This window comes from Halichoerus grypus, chromosome 11 (assembly GCF_964656455.1).
Source record: "Halichoerus grypus chromosome 11, mHalGry1.hap1.1, whole genome shotgun sequence".
Classification (NCBI taxonomy): Eukaryota; Metazoa; Chordata; class Mammalia; order Carnivora; family Phocidae; genus Halichoerus; species Halichoerus grypus.
The window spans coordinates 53732348-53748855 of record NC_135722.1 but is presented as its reverse complement, the minus strand read 5'-3'; the positions used below and the strand labels follow the sequence as shown (position 1 = coordinate 53748855).

The 16508-nt window shown below is 50.8% G+C and overlaps 1 protein-coding gene across 2 annotated transcripts in view; it reads left to right on the top strand.

The window, feature by feature from the left end:
* Positions 1-14041, top strand: part of XRRA1 (X-ray radiation resistance associated 1) — a 62348-nt gene extending 48307 nt beyond the window's left edge. For both annotated transcript variants that reach the window (XM_036082784.2, XM_078058552.1), the window contains 7 exons: positions 6206-6299; positions 7149-7264; positions 8873-9220; positions 11761-11959; positions 12724-12839; positions 13051-13156; positions 13560-14041. In XM_036082784.2, coding sequence (XP_035938677.2) covers positions 6206-6299; positions 7149-7264; positions 8873-9220; positions 11761-11959; positions 12724-12839; positions 13051-13156; positions 13560-13813 — 1233 coding nt within the window. In that variant the 3' untranslated portion in view covers positions 13814-14041. The remainder of the gene's footprint in view (positions 1-6205; positions 6300-7148; positions 7265-8872; positions 9221-11760; positions 11960-12723; positions 12840-13050; positions 13157-13559) is intronic.
* Positions 14042-16508: the final 2467 nt, after the last annotated feature.

Genomic DNA, 16508 nt, shown 5'->3' with positions numbered 1-16508 from the left:
AGTCCCAGGATCGAGTCCCGCATCGGGCTCGCTGCTCGGCAGGGAGTCTGCTTCTCTCTCTGACCCTCCCCCCTCTCATGCTTTCTCTCTCTCAAATAAATAAATAAAATCTTAAAAAAAAAAAAAGAAAGAAACTTGTTTTATGTCCCATCCTATATTCTATCTTGGTGAATGTTATGTGTGCACTTAGAAAAAAATGTGTATTCTGCAGTTTTGAGGAATAGTGTTCTATAAATATCAATTAAGTTAAGGTGGTTGGTAGTATAACTCAGATCATTTCTGTACTATTGTTTGTCTCTTTGTTCTACCAGTTATCGAGAGCAGCGTGTTAACATCCCCAGTCATGACTGTGGATCTGTTTATTTCTCCCTTTAGTTCTGTCAGTTTTTGCTGCATGTGTTTTGAAGTTTTACTATCAGGTACATAAACACCTAGAATTTTTATATCTACCTGATGTGTTGATCCTTATATTATTTTGACTTGTCTCCCTGTGCCTTGAACAAAACTTCTTGTCTTGATATCTGTCTTATCTGAATTTTTTTTAAAGATTTTATTTATTCATTTGAGACACAGAGATACAGAGAGAGAGAGAGCATGAGCAGAGAGAGAAGCAGAGGGAGAAGGAGAAGCAGGCTCCCTGCCGAGCCAGGAGCCCGATGTGGGGCTCGATCCCAGGACCCTGGGATCATGACCTGAGCCGAAGGCAGATGCTTAACCATCTGAGCCACCCAGGTGCCCCTGTCTTGTCTGATTTTAATATAGATTCTTATGCTTGCTGTTTGCATAGTCTCTTTCTATCCTTTTACTTTCAACCTCTTTATAGCTTTGTATTTCAAGTCCATCTCTTGGGGACAGCATATAGTTGGTTCTTGCTGGGGTGCCAGAGCGTTTTTCTCTGTGTTCCTGCTCTGTCCTCGGGGTGCAGCCTTCCCCATGCTCCTGCACTTCACAAGCGTTTATCTCCACGCTCGTGTTCCTCTCTCCAAGCAGGAGACTGCTTTTGCTTGTTATTTAGCGCTCGCTTGTCTGGTGGTAGAGGGCCAAAGGGAGGGTCCAACCCCACTCTTAAGTAGGCCCTGGGTTCCTGTGTCTCAAGGATGGGCCTTCTCAGTGGTCCTACCCCTCCGCAAGCAGTCAGAGACCTCTCAGGTAGTAGGCCCAGGTTGGTTTCCTGCCCCTACCCCAGGAGCAGAAGGTTTTAATTTTTTCCCTCCCCCAGATGCAGGGCCATGGGCTTGACAGGGTTTGCTGACCTTCCTCAGAAACTTAAGGCTTTTGTTCTCTAGGGAGAGGGGTGGCAAGGCTTCCTGCCTTTCTGATAGTGGCAGGGGCTTTTCTCCTCCAGGCCTACGCCTCAGGGATGGCTTTCTCCAGTCTTGCTCCCTGGGTCCAGTCTTTTGCGTACAAGTGGCCATGAATTCTCCTTCTCTCTGCAACTCTTGAGAGTTCTCTTCTACTCTAAGAGGCCCACACTTAGCCTTTAGTGGCTCATTAAAATGTTTAGCTCATTTCTTCCTAGTTGCTTATATGGCACTTGCCATCTCTTCCTCCCATGTTCTGCCACACGTGAGCCAGTGTCCATGGCCCATCGCTTCTTGGAGGTGCCCATCTTTCCTTAGATTCCAGTCCAGATGGTCGCCCTGAGACCTTAGCTCTCTGGGAGATGCAAGAAAAGTTATGATGTTATAGTTATTCTTTTTTCTTGTTGTTAGGAGGGGAGCAATACTTTCCTTTTTTTTTTTTTTAATTTTATTTATTTATTTCAGAGAGAGAGAGAGCATGAGCGGGGGAGACAGGCCAAGGGAGAAGGAGAAGCAGGCTCCCCGCTGAGCAGGGAGCCCGATGTGGGGCGCGATACCAGGACCCTGGGATCATGACCTGAGCCAAAGGCAGACGCTTAACCGACTGAGCCACCCAGGCGTCCCTACTCTCCATTTTTCTATATGCTTACTTGAGTTTTTAAATTATATTTTTCTTTATGACAGTTATCACCTAACATATATATCTTTTTCTTTATTGTCAGTTGTCTACTGCCAGAATGTAGGTTTATTTGAGAGTAGGACTTTGTTTTGCTTATAACTATATCCTCATCATCTGGAATAGCACCTGATACATGATAGGTACTCAGTAAGTTTGTTTGATGAATGAATGATGTTTTGATCACATCAAGGAATACTCATGCTACCTGTGTTGAAATTAATATTCAGTTTATTAAAGTTACAAATTTTAAAACCAATTCTGTGTTCAAACAGAACTTAAATGTCTAGAATATCCACTCAGAAATCTAGTAAGTTTTGTGTCAAAAGTAAAATCAATGGGGTGTGGGCGCCTGGGTGGCTCAGTTGGTTAAGCGACTGCCTTCGGCTCAGGTCATGATCCTGGAGTCCCTGGATCGAGTCCCGCATCGGGCTCCCTGCTCGGCAGGGAGCCTGCTTCTCCCTCTGACCCTCCCCCCTCTCATGTGCTCTGTCTCTCTCATTCTCTCTGTCTCAAATAAATAAATAAAATCTTAAAAAAAAAAAAAAAAAAAAAAAAAATCAATGGGGTGCCTGGGTGGCTCTGTCGATTGAGGGTCCAACTCTTGATTTTGGCTTAGGTCATGCTCTCAGGGTCCTGAGATCAAGCCCATGTCAGGGCCTGCAGCCTGCTTAAGATTCTCTATCTCAGGGTACCTGGGTAGCTCAGTCAGTTAAGCATCCGAATTGTGATTTCAGCTCAGGTCATGATCTCAGAGTCCTGGGATCGAGCCCTGCATTGGGCTCTACACTCAGCAGGAAGTCTGCCTGAGGACTCTCTCTCTCTCCCCCTTCTCTCTGTCCCTCCCCCAGCTTGTGCGCATGCACACGGTCTCTCTCTCTCTCAAATAAATAAATAAATCTTAAAAAAAAAAGATTTTCTATCTACCTCTCCCTCTGCCCCTCCCCCTGCTCACACACTCTCTCCCTCTGTCTCTAAAAAAAAAAAAGTAAAATAATCACTTTCATTCAACCTTTAACTAATATTTACTTAGTTCATAAATTTGACAGATTAAGTTGTATTTGCCTTAACCCAATGAAATTGGACAGAAATACTAAGTTGTCATTGGACCATGAATTTATTATCAGTGGCATTCAACTCACCTTACAGGGATAGGCTAGCATGATGGCCAGATTTTCCTCACTACCTCAGCCAGAATCCTAAGCCCATATCTTTCAGCTGGGACTTAATTTCACAGAAAATATGACATCCGTGCCATGGATATCTTTCAACTTTCTATCAGTTTTAATTGTAACTTTCTTCAACTCTTTAGTTGCCTGATTTGGATGGATGGAATTTTGCATCCTGACAAAATTAAATTTAATTCTCCCTCCCCTATTCTGTTGTGCGTGCTTCTTGACGACCTGATTTGTATATAAGAGACTCTGCACCCAAAAAAAAAAAAAGAGAGAGAGACTCTGCACCCTCTTTAGCCACCATTTTATAGTTATTTATCAACACATATTAGACTTCTTTGTAGGTTCATCCTCCTTCCCTCCTTCCCTAGAGTCTAGATAAAAAGTCAGCAAATGTTTTCTATAAAGGGCCAGATAAATACATTACTCTGTCACTACTACTCAATCGTGTCCTTGTAGCACAGAGGACAATGTGTAAATGGATGAGCACGGCAGTGATCTGATGAAACTGTATTAAACAGATGGGGGGGGGACGGATTTGGCCCACAGGCATTATCTGCCGACCTTGGTTTTTGTATGGCCTTCAAGCTAAGACTGATTCTTAGATTTTTAAATGGTTGAAAAATCAAAAGAAGGATAATCCTTCATGACACATTAAAATGATATGAAATTCAAATTTCAGAGTCCATCACTAAAGTTTTATTGGAAAAGAGCCATCACACTTACTTATGAGTTGTCTCTGGCAGTTTCTGTGCTACAACGGCCCAGTGGAGTAGCTGCAACACAGCGGGTATGGCCAGTAAAGCCTAAAGCGTTTACTGTCTGGTCCTTGACAGAAAAGCTGTGCCAAGTCCTGGTCTCGATGACCAAATGTTCCAGCTGCTCAAGGCCCGCGCCTCGTCCCTCACCTCTCACTCTCGACTCTCTCCCTGAGATGCCTTCACATACCCACTGGCCCACGAACAGTGGCTCACAAATTTATAATTCCAACACAAAACCAGTATCCTGCATACTCCAGACCAGTGTGTCCACTGCCTACCTGAATCTCTACTGGGAGGTCTCAAAGGTACCTCCAAAGTACATGTATCCAAAGTGAATTAATGATCTTCAAATTTGAAGGTCTTCCATTGCCCCGGATCTTAGAGAAGAGCTCCATCACGCCAAAATCTGGCTGTCATCCTTAATGTTTCTCTCTCCTTTATGTCCCTCCTCACCACGTATATCTAATCTGTGACCAAATCTGGTCATATGTAGGTCCTCATATTTCTGAAAATGCACGTATTAGGTCCCCAGGGACCAAGATCTTTCTAGCTTTTGTCTGGCCCTGACTTGCATCTCTAGCCTCATTTTCTCTCTGCTGTTAATCAAAGTGGCCTTCTTTCCGCCCCCCAGCTGGCTTTCCTCCTCCTCACTGTGAGGCCCTTCTTGCATGGTTCTCCCATGGGGCACTTCCTCTCTGCAGTGGGTGGGGCACGCACTGTGAGCTGCTGCCACACACTTTCAATTCCCAGGGACCTCCCTTAATAGAAGTCTATTTCTTGCTTTCACAAAATCCACTGTGGGTATTCCAGGTGGGCTGGGGGCCTCCCATGTGATCTTGCAGAGAGCCAGCTCCCTTCTGGCTGTGGCTCTGTCCTCCCGTAGGGCCTGAAGGGGATTTTACTCGCTCCTCTGCATCTGGCAGGTCGATGGCGGAGCAGGGGAGGGGGGTGAGCAGCATAGAGGGTCACTCAGGAGGTTTCAAATGGGCTGTGCCCAGAAATGGTCCCTTCTACCCTGTTGCATATGACCTGAGTCACATGAGCACATCTAGTTGCCTAGGAGGCACAAAGACAGTCTGGCTGTGTGCCCAGAAAGTAGAGAGAACGGTTTTGGTTAATACAGAGGTTTCTGTGCTGTGCGCTCTGTCCCTACCTCCTCCTCACCCTTCAAATCTCAGGGAAGCCTTCCCTATCTCCCTGCGTGGACCAGGGAGATAGGGAAGGACTTCCCACGCCCTCTCTCATGGCGCTGATTACAGCTGCAGAGCTCCCATCCTTCCTGTTACGGCTTCAGTGCCTGTGTCCCCCCAGGCAGCACTCCTTGAGGGCAGGAGTTCTAGTGGTTTTGCTCATTTCCAACCTAGTGCTTGACACGTGTTGGCATTCACTAATACTTATTGATTGGATGAACACAAAGATAATGGATAGGTTCATTGCCCAGTGGGCATCTAGTGCTACCCACTGGGGCTCCAGAGGAAGCCAAACTGAAGGGCCCTCCCTCTCGCAGTCCTCGGGCCTTATTGCCTTCCACGGGTCCTGAGTCTAACCCAATAACGTTCAGGGTGCCCAGGCATCTGAACGGCCACTGCCCCACTTGTGGCCCCTGTGATACTGTTCTGTTGCTAATAGACACCCTCCCCGAGGTTGTTCCAGCCACTCTGCTCAGCAAGGATTGGGTATTATTCGCCCTTCAGAGGCTGGCCTCACGGAGGTAGAGCAGCCTCTGGGCCCCAGACAGCCGGGAGGTCTTCCTTATCATTGGCTCGGCTTATCCCTTAGATGAATGGGTCCCCCCTGACTGCCTGCCCCCTGCCCATCCCCAGCTCAGTGCCCAGAACAGGCCTTAATGAAAGAGACCATCAGGAGTGCTGTTGACAGACTGACAGGGTGTGTAGAGGTTGCATTGAGGAAGGTGAAGTGCCAGACAAATTGTATGCTGAAGTCAAAGTCATTGCCCTGCCAAACTTCCAGACTCTTTGTGCTTGTTCCTATTTTGTCACCAACATCTCCATTCCTTGGTCTTGGCTACATTTCCAGTGTGGAGAAAACAATTCTTAACTTTCAAATGTGAAACAGTGATGTGGAATTTCAGACAGGATCCTGATCTGTGGGTGTGAGCAGGTGACATCGCAGGAGCAGACCCTGCCCAGCACTGAGTCCAGTACAGGAGCCTCACGTCCCCGGCCCCACCCCTGCCCTAGCAAGCATGTAGCCCCGCGGTGTGGGGCCTGGCAGCACTTGGGCAGAGGTGGGGCGGTGCCGACCTGAAGCTTTTCCCCGTGTTCCTTACAGATCGCAAAGGAAGATGCCATCCTGCCAGTAGCTCTTTTCCCGTCGCTCTGCGAGCTCATCTTTCATAACAACCCTCTGGTGGCCCATACACGAGGTACGGTGCCCACAAACCTGTGTTCCCACCCCGGTGCCCAGGGCCAGTGTGGGCACCCTCAGCCCCACCTCATGGATGCTGAGCCCCTGGGCTCTGCTGTGGGTCATGGGTGGACGTGGTTCATGGTGCATTTGGGGACAGAAAGAACCACAGACGTTGCTGACCACCTGCTGTGTACCAGCTTACCTGACAGCAACCTTGTGAGGCAGGCGTCATTGTCCCCGTGCTCAGTGAAGGATGCTGCGGACCAGGGAGGTTCATGATCTACCCAAGGTCCCACAACAAGAAGGAGGCAGAGCTGGGAATGGAACACAGAATTAGCTAGATCCTGCATGAGATCTTTAAGTGCCACCTGGCTTTGTAGAGCAGGTCTGTTGTGACCTCATTTCCTACTTCCCAGCTGGGGAGGGGCCTGCAGGGGAGGCATGGCTGAGCAGGAGAGGGGGATGAGAAACGTAAAGGGCCACACACGAGGTTTCAAATGGGCTGTGTCCAGAAATGGGTGCTGCATCCTGGTACGGTGGGTGCTGCCTCAGCGCTACACCTTGGAGGCATCTTAGAATCCTGGGTCCTAGAGTGACACCAGCAGAGTTCTCACCCTTGCTTTGCACTATCCTTGTTGCCTTGGGAAAATTTCTTAACCTCTCCGTGCCTCAGTTTCCTCACCTATTAAATGGGAATAATATAGGTACCTATCTCCTGGGGTTGGTGTGAGAATTATGTATTCATTACATAATAATGATGTATTAATGTAAGTTAATACATGTCTGGCAGTTTGAACAGTGCGGGACACATAGTAAGCCCCCAGTAAATATCTGCTAATAGTAATCTTTCCCATCATGACTCCAGGGGTCCCTCCACTGCTGAAAAGCTTCCTCCAGGAGCGGCTGGGGATCCACCTGACTCGCAAGAAGATAGTAAAGGCCAAGCATCATATTTTGATGCCTCGGAAGGACTCGAGGAAGGTAAGGCCTGCCAAGCCTGGAGGAAGTGGAGCCTGTTTTACTGCATGTGAACTGACCTGGGGAGAGAGTGCCCTTCCCCACTCATCATGGATTCCTTCTGTTAGGTCTGCAGTCCTAGCATTGTCTTCTCCGTTCCATGTCTGTTACACACAGATACACCCAGAAGGGACAAGACAGAGGGACCCAGCTGCCAGAGTAGGGAGAAGCTATGAAGGTCATGGAATCCTACCCCCAACTTTGACAGAGAAACTGAGGCCCCGAGAAGGAGCTATGGAGAAGTAGGGGAGAAATCAGTCTGAAGACCCGGGGATAAGCCTGGCTTCATCACTTTCCACAGCTGCCTGAACCTGGGCAAGAGCTTCACTCTCTGAGCTTCAGCTTCTCAACTCCAAGCCTCCCTGAGCTGCTGAGAGGACTGGATGAAGCAACAGATACAAAAATATGTTATAAACCCCCAAATCCATACCTGTGCAAGTTCTAACCACCTGTGGGAGTCATGGATGGCTGCCAGGCCTAGAATACACATCTCTTACACATAAGGAAGCATTTCCTTATGTTGAGAGCAATCTGCCCCCCCAAACCAACCCCAGCCGGTGGTCTTAGACTTACCTTCTGGGATGCCATACAGTATCAAAAGGATTGCAGAAATTTCTGTGAAATGCTTCTCCCTCCTGAACTTTAGCCTTCCTATAACTAAAAGCTGGACTGGGCATTCCCAGTCCAGCTTATTCCGTTTCTACAGTTCCCTTTCAGTATAGTTATTCCCTTTCTACCCCCTCTGCAGCCTGTCGCTGTCCAGCCAAACTCTAGTCTGGAGCCCTTAGAGGACCAGCACAGAATTAAAAGCCAGAAATAGACAGAAATTCAAAAGGTTTCCATCATCATCCCCTTGTTTGTTGCCTCCTCTAAGGATTGGAGTATCTCCTTCCCATCAGCCAGCCTGAGAGGGGCACAATCAGAGTGAGCCAAATGCTAAGTACATAATCCTCTCTCCCAGGATGACGGGCTTTCGCTAATTAAGGAAGCTGAGAATTTCAACAGGAAAGAAGTTATTTCCTTGGTTCTGAACCCTGAGAGAGATTTGCCTTATGAAACTTCATTTAAGGTATAGGGACCAGCATCCTGAAAGGGGCTTGGTGCTGCTGCCTTCCATAAGGGACAGGACCATCTCCTCCAGGTCTTCCTAGGAGTCCCTGAAGAAAGTCGAGGGCACCGTGTTAAACCTTGATCAGAAGAAGAAGGCTGTTGAGAGCCAGAGTGATATGATCAGGGATATAGAATGAGGCAGAAATCAGGTAGTCCAGGCTCTGCCACCAAATAATTCTGTAACCTTGGACAAGTCATCTTACCTCTCTGAGCCCTGGCTTCCACTTTTATAAAATAAGGAGAATTACTTCCTGGGTAGTTTGAGGTGTAAATCAAGCAACATCTGTCATGTACAGGGCACATTGTAGATGCCCAGTTAGTGGGATTTGGCTCCCTCCCTCCCCCTATGAGCCCTCATCCAGTACCCTGATCACAGTACTACAAGTAGCCTTAGTCCAGTGAGGTCTGGAAGGAGAGATTCTGATTAGGAAGCAAACCAGTCTAGCCTTTCTCCCATGACAGGTGAAAACCCAAGTCCCAAAGGTGCCAAAGCATCCTCTGATTCTCCATCACCTCCCTATGACCACGGTCCAGTCTCCCTCAAAGGAGATCCCAGAGTCTGAGGCACAGCCGACTAAAGAGCTCTCCGCTGCCAGAAGCAGTATTCTGGAGTCACAGATACCTATCGAGGGCGTGGAGGGCCTTTCCCTGTCCCACCGGACCTTCGTGCCCCTGCCTCCCATCTGCTCTGATTCCACCGTGTACAGTGAAGAGACCATGTCCCACCACAGCAACAGACCTGGCCACGTCAGCCCGCAGCACCTGTCAGACGAGGACACCAGGAGCATGGAGTCCATATTCTTGACCCAGGTGCCTGGTCCCCCCTTCCCCTGCCTTGTTCCTAGCTCCCAGAGGCTCCTATACAACCTTGGCATAGCTGGCTTGCGGTAGGCAGCCGGAAGTGAGTCCAAGACAGGTCCGGAAATTAGAAGGAAGCCCCCCCCCCGGCAGGCCCCGCAAGCCCCTCCGGGAGCTCCGCTGAGCCAAGGCTCCTGGTAGGGATACCCATGGAGACAAGTCCCGGTCCTGTGGCACAGACAGCATCTGGGGTCTGGCTGGGGCACGGTTCTGACCAGTTTTTCGGAAGGGTTTGCTGCTGCCTCTGCCTATCTGTATAAGGTCACATCACTTTTGATGCTGCCTCTGAATCCTGGGAATACAGATGGCCAAGACTCAGTCTGATGGGAGAGTGCAGGAACAATGCACGCAGTCAGTGCCGAGACTAAGGGAAACCCAGGCGCTGGGAGCCTGGGGGAAAGAAGGATCCTCTGCCCAGACCAGGAGGGCTCCTGAAAGAGGTTCCAATGAGCTGAGCTTTGCAGGCTGAGTAGGGAGTGACAACGTGAAAACATGGGCAGAAGGGCATCCTGCGCAGAGCAAACAGCATGAAGCAGGCTACAGAGGACAGAAATTAAAGTGGCATGTGCAGAAACCACAGATGGTTCAGTGTCTGGGCGGCAGACAGGTGACACGTAGGAAAAGGGCAATAGGAGGCTGGAGGAGCTGGTAGGGCCCCGCGAGCATTATTCTTGTACCACTGCCTTTCCTCAGCTCCCCACCTCCCATCTCATGCCTCCAGTCTGCCAGATCTTTCCAAGATGCACATGCATACATTTATGCCTGACTCCATCCATCCCTTATTCCACAGATGACTTATAGTGACATACACATTTATATGGTATAAAACTTGTCTTTATGAACTCTATCAGAACCTTTTAGAACAAAGCAGAGTATAAGTAAATATTTGAAAATGAGCTTGAAAAAAAATAAAATGAGCTTGAGAAAGTTGGATGAAAGGAAAATATGGACAGGAAAGGAAATAAGGTCTCGGTCACTCTAACCTGCTCATCTGCCCTGCTGCTCTCGTTACAGAGGTATATTGCCAAAATGCAATTCTGGGCTTCCTAGGAGCCAAAGGAATACAATCAACTGGGAGTCACCGTGATGGGAAAAGCTTTTCTTCCCCTTGCCAGATTGCCCAGGCTGTGACCTCCAGTGCAGTGTGGAATAGAAGCAGAAAGAGCAAACATGTCTTATTCCCGATCTCAGGGAGAAAGCTTTCAGTCTTTCACCATTAATTCTGATGTTAGTTGTGGGTTTTTCATAAATGTCCTTTTTTTCCTGGTCAAGGAAGATTCTATCCCTAGTTGAGTGGTTTTTTTTTGTCACAGAGGGGTGTTAGATTTTGCCAAATACTTTTTCTGTGTGTACTGAAATGATCATGTGGTTTTCATCCTTTATCTATTGGTGTGTCACACTGATTGATTTCCAGATGTTTAACCAAGCTTGTCTACCTGCAATAAGTCCCACTTGATCATGGTATATAATCCTTTTTATAGGTTGTCAATTTAGTTTGCTAGTATTTTTTGAGGATTTTTGTGTTTATGTTCATAGGGATATTGGTCTGTATTGTCCTTCTGTGATGTCTTTCCTTAGTTTTGGTTTCAGGATAATAACTGAGAGAATGAGCTGGGAGTGTTCCCCTTTCTAATTTTTGGAAGAGTTCGTGAAGGATTGGTGTTAATTTTTCTTTAAATGCTTAGTAGAATTCACTTGTGAAGCCACCTGGCCCTTGGCTTTTCTTTGTGAGAATTGTTGAGATCTCTACTTGTTACAGATCTGTCTAGATTTTCTATTTCTTCTTAGCCACAAGCTTTCATGAAGTGTATAAATAACATCCCTACGTGAAATACAGGTCTCATAAATATGTTTCTTATAAAGCCCTTAGGGTAGGCTAAAAATGTGAGTTCAGACAGTGGTCACTCACCCCCTTAAAACTCCTCTGTGGCTTTGCCATCGCCGTGAGGATAAAGAAAATACAAACAAAAACAAAAGAAACACCCTCAGGTTGGCTTTTAAAAGTTCTTACTGATCTGAGGCCTGCTTACTGCTCCAGTCACCCATCTCTTCACAGTACACCCCAAAGATACCAACTTAGAGTACCCCCAGAGCCACCTTGCCGGGTCCTACATGGGTGGCTCGGCCCCTGCTCTTCCTGGCCCGCAGCAGGCCTCTCTCCCCAGCACTTGTAGCCCACCCCTCTCCCCATCCCTGCCTGGGGATGGGGCCATCCTGCTTCTTCAAGACTTTGTGCAGGTTAAGGCCTCATTTCCTCCAGGAAGCTTCCGAGCCCCGCAGGCAGGCGGGGTGGGGGCTTCCTGGGCTCACCCAGAACCTTTGTGCTCCCTTCTCCTCTGGCGCTTACCAAGGTGCACAATCACTGTCTGCTTTCACGGCTGCCTCCTCTCACCCCGGTCTTGGTTCTTGCCCTTAACAGGGCCCAGGGTGGGGACCCGCACAGAGCTAATGCTTAGACATGTTAATGGAAGCTGGTTTTCTTTTGGGCACAGGTGGGTGAGCTGCCTTCCTCCATCCTCCAGAGGGATGATTCATCCATGAGGGAGGAAGAGCAAAGACCACCCCACACAGCTCCCAGAGAGGTAAAGAGGGCTTGGAGGAAGCTCCCGACTGCCTCCCTCCCCAGCAAGTACCATGGCTACGAGGAGCTGCTGACAGCCAAGCCTGATCCAGACTTTATTGAGCCACAGGGTATGTGAGGAGAATGGCTCCAAGACGGGGGCCCTCTCCACAGCCAGAGCAAGTCAGGGCAAAGCTAAGGCTGGTGGCATGCCTCACTTCCAGACCAGGATGCTGTCCTCTGTCAAAGGGCTCCTGAAGGTGTCCTGGTTTGGAGCCTCCCATATCAGGACCCCTGGCCTGGGCCTTCAGTGGATTTTGAGGCGCCACAGCTGTTCCAAGATTCCAGCCAGTCTAGGCCTAGCTGCTCTGGCTGGAAAAGTGTCTCCAGGAAGGGTTTGATGAACAGCTGCCCAGACTGGCCAGATTCCTGAGCTCCTTCCCAGCCCAGCTGAGCCCCAGATTGAACATCCCCAATCCTCTCTCTCTGGTTTGAGGCAAGGGAGGCAATGCTCCCTCTGAGCCCCTGATTTCAGACTGATGTGTTAACAATACTTGTGCTTTCAAAGGAACTGGCACTCAGCTGTGCTCTCTTGGGGGTCAGTCCCTGCAGTGTAAGCCACTGTGTTTAATGGGGTTACATTGCGGCCCGTCCCTTTCCCCGTTCTAGTGCTATTTTTCCATTAGGATCCGTGCACCCAGGGGACGAGTATTCACTGAATGAATGATGGAGGTTCTGGCACTGCAGCAGATCAGGGAGAGATGGGGGCAGTGTGTTCCTCTTGGGGCCTCTCAAATCCTTTCACCCAGGGCTGCTGGGGAATGAGAAAACTGGGGGAGGCATCCAGCAGCTGGAGGAAGAGTACCTTGCCCCAACCCTTGCCTTTTTGCCTTAGGAATCCAGAAGAACGCGCGGGCCCTGCAGCGCATGCTGAAGTGTCCCCTGCGGGGCCGCTCTTCCAAGCCCAGGCTGGACGCACTTCAGAAACACTACGTCCCCAAGGAGAAACGGGTATGTGGGTCAACCCCACCTGGTTGCGTGTGCGAGTGGCTCCTCGGGATCCCCCAGGTAGAGCCGTGGCTGTCACCTCACGGCCTTCTGAGGGCTGTGCTTTCCCAGTGCCCCCAAGTGCTCTCCTGCGTGTTGCTGCGTCTGTATGAGGTGCGGCCCGGAGAGGCTGAGCACCGGACTGGGGTGACAGGCTCCTCTTACCTTGCGTCAGGCCCAGAGGATCCCCGTTCCACCGCCACGGAAGACTCGAGCCCAGCTGCTGGATGACCTCCTCGTTCGCATGCGGGATCCCCAGAACATTACAGAGGCTCCACTAGGTACAGCTCTGCCCGCCCCCATCCCCGTCCCTGTCCCCGTCTTCAGCGGCCAGAACCCGGGACAGAGAGAAGTTCGCTCATCTGCCGGGAGGAGGCTGAGGGCCCTTGGCGTCTGCCCCCGCCCTGCCCCCTCTGCGGACGGAGAAGCTGAGGCCTGCCTGGAGCAAGGCAGGGAGTTGCCTAGAGTCACACAGCATGTTACAGACCAGAACTAATGCTTGAGGTAGAATCAGCCGGCTTCTTACTGCCCGGAGCTGGGGAGGCCATTCTCAGTCCCCGTAGCATCCTCCTTTCACTCCATCCCACTTTTTGGGGGTGGGGGCGCTCTGGACACAGTCCCCACTGCTTTGGGCTAGGGGGCCCCAGAGCGAGTTTGGTGCCCCTCGGCCTTCTCTCCCTGCAGGAGCTGTCCTGCACCAGCGGACTGAGCGGCGGCTGGTGAACCAGAAGCAATACCTGGAGGCCAAGCAGCTGCTGAAGGAGTTCCAGGCCCGCTACCGGCAGCTGGTGCGCTGCTCGCTGCGGACGGTGTTCAGGGCCACAGCGCCGCCCCCGGGCCGCCCAGCACTGAGCGAGGGCCAGCCTAGGTTCGGCCGCTTCCTTGAGTTCATGGATGAGTTCTGCCAGGGGCCCATGGCCAGCGACTCGAAAAGCTAAGAGCTGTGCACAGGGCCATGCGCACTGCCCCGCCTGTGCCCGACGCCCTCCCAGGGCTCCGTGCCCTGGACCGCGCCTTGGGGCCAGGTGGGCCAGGTGCAGGCCTCAGACCTTGGCTTGGCCTTGCCTGCTGGCCACAGAGAGTGGGGAACTGGTCAGGATCTCCCCTCCCCAGGCTGCGCAGGACCCAGCACCTGGCCCAGGAGCAATAAAGAGTAGGTGCATAGAGCAAGGTAGCCCGCATGTTTTCTTGTAGATCGGGCCCGCCTCCCAGGCTAGACAAGGATCCCGGCTGATGCACACGTCCTTTGGGAAACCTGCCTGAGTCGCACCTGTCCAACAGAGCTGTGATGAACACTGGGATGGAAAACAAGGGGGTTGATGGAACAGAAAAGCAGCACAGACTCTAAAGCTCAGAGAAGTGAACCAACCCATCCACAGCCTACAAAGTGTGCATGTTGCTGGGGTAGGGGGCAAAACTGAGCCCTCCAGGCCCCAGAAAAGGGGCTTTATTTTGTTGGGCAGCTTTTCCCATGATGAGGGCAAATGGAGAGGAGGAAGAAGAGAGGATCGGGAATTCCCTTAATCAGATGGCGATGGCCACAAAGTTGTGACAGGCTGAGGGGAGGGCTTGCATGGTTTCCTAAGGCCCTCTAATCCGGGATACCAGCTGAGGTCCCATATGCAAACACTGTGGCTCAGGAACGGATCCTGGGGCTGTACAAGGTCAGCCTGGGCTCCAGTTCTGGCCAAGGCAGCCTGTCGGGTTGCCCCATTTTGTGACTGTCCAAGAATCAGCACCTGCTACAGAGATGGATCTAGAGAAGGCCACTGGGACTGAATTCCAGAGATGCGCATTTGGGAATGGTCTCCCTCTGCGCCTAAGGCTACTCTCCTGGGGGTATGTCGCATTCAGACCCGGGAGCAGGCATGCAGTTCCCAGGGCCCAGGAATGAGTGGCACAAGGATTAAGGACCCTCAGCAAGGCACAGACTCCTCCAACCTCAGTTGCCATTAAGGTGATCTTTGAGCTAGAATCTTGCCTTGCAGCCGTGGGTCTGACAGAAGCCTGGTGGCGTGTCTGCTCATTGCGACTGTGAGGCTATTAGGGCACAGAAATACCTGCTCGCTCTCCTACTTGGCCACGCAGTCTCCCACATGTGGCCAGTGTCCTATTTACAGCCAGCTGTGGTCACACCAGACGCACACATCTGCGTTCCCACAGGTCACACACACAGCCACACGGCCGCACACGTAGTTACAGCGTCAGTTACATCACAGTGACACAGGCACCCGGACGGGTACACGTGGCACAGGCTTACCTGACAGTGACACTCGCAGGCAGGGTGTGTTGCTGACTCACCACTTGGATCTCCTGGGGCCCCAAACCACCCTTCCCCTAACGTGAGGAAGGAGAATCCGCCCCCACGGTGACCCTGTAAGCCATGCTGGGCTCCAGGCCTAGAGAACTGGATTGCACTTTCCAGCCGGAAACACTTACCAGCCATACGCTCTCTGGCCTGAAAGGCTCCTGGGAACATCCTATCCCAGCCTCAAGACCGGAAGCCTCTTGCAGTCCCCCTAACCGATCGTTCAGCTCCTGCTTGCACCCCTGGGGACAGGGAACTCACTCCCTCCAAAGGCTGTCCCTTCCTTTGTTGGTAAAGCTACCAGGCAGTTCTAGCCACTGGGCTGAGCTGTCTGCCTAAGTCCCTCGGTACGCCCAGCACTGCTGTTTGCTCAGGAGTGTATCGGCTCCCTCCGCCAGGCCAGGCCAGAGCCCTCCACCAATGTGAGAACATCCCAGAGAGGCGACACCTATCCGGGCCAAACGCTCTTTAACTTTCTCAGTTACTCCACCTAAGATAGCATCTGAATAAATCAGTTCCTCTCCTAGTGCCTGTTTGAAGTATGAGAGGCAGGGTCTCACACCGTCTACCCACCCGCCCTCCCGCGCAGGCGAATTGCTGCATCTCTGGAAGCCATACAAGCATTTTCCAAATGTGTCCATTCTTTTCTATCTCCAGAGTGATCTGGACTTAATACATTACCAGGGTTCGATTTTTAACCCTCTTATTTGCTATATGATAAAGGGCAGGTCATTTAGCCTTACCCACAGTGACAATGGGGTTTGCAATCTCTGTGGGTCCTTCTGGTGTTAAAAACACACTCTGAGGGCTCTTGTGTGAGCAGGTTTCAGTTGCTTGGTTTCCTGAGTTTTGTCCTTTTTTGAAGAGACACGAACTAGTCCTCATCTCAATGAGTAAAGCCTCTGACTAGAATTGTCAAACGAACATGAATTCCTAACTAATCAGGAAAGCCTTTCGGGCGGCATCCGCCCTCCCTGCTGCCGGCACGCTCACTCTCCCCAGCACATCTGCCGCTAGAGGCTTCAACCCCCTGGGCTGCTTTCACCCAGCACCGCCCTCTTCTTCATAAGCAGATGGGAAGCTGGCTGCCACACTCTTCTGAGCCTTCTCCAACCTTCTAGTGAGCAAACCAGAAGAAATAATTTCTCCCACCACTAATTCTCCAAAACTAGGTAGGGCCATCCTGTTCTCCTAGCCACTTATCCAAGATGCCAGTAACTCCCTGGGAGCTGGATACGGCCGCAGGAGAGGGAACTGAGACCTGATTCAGACGCAGACGGTGTCTCACGGTGCTTGCTGCTGCAGGATACCTCCCACCCCTATGG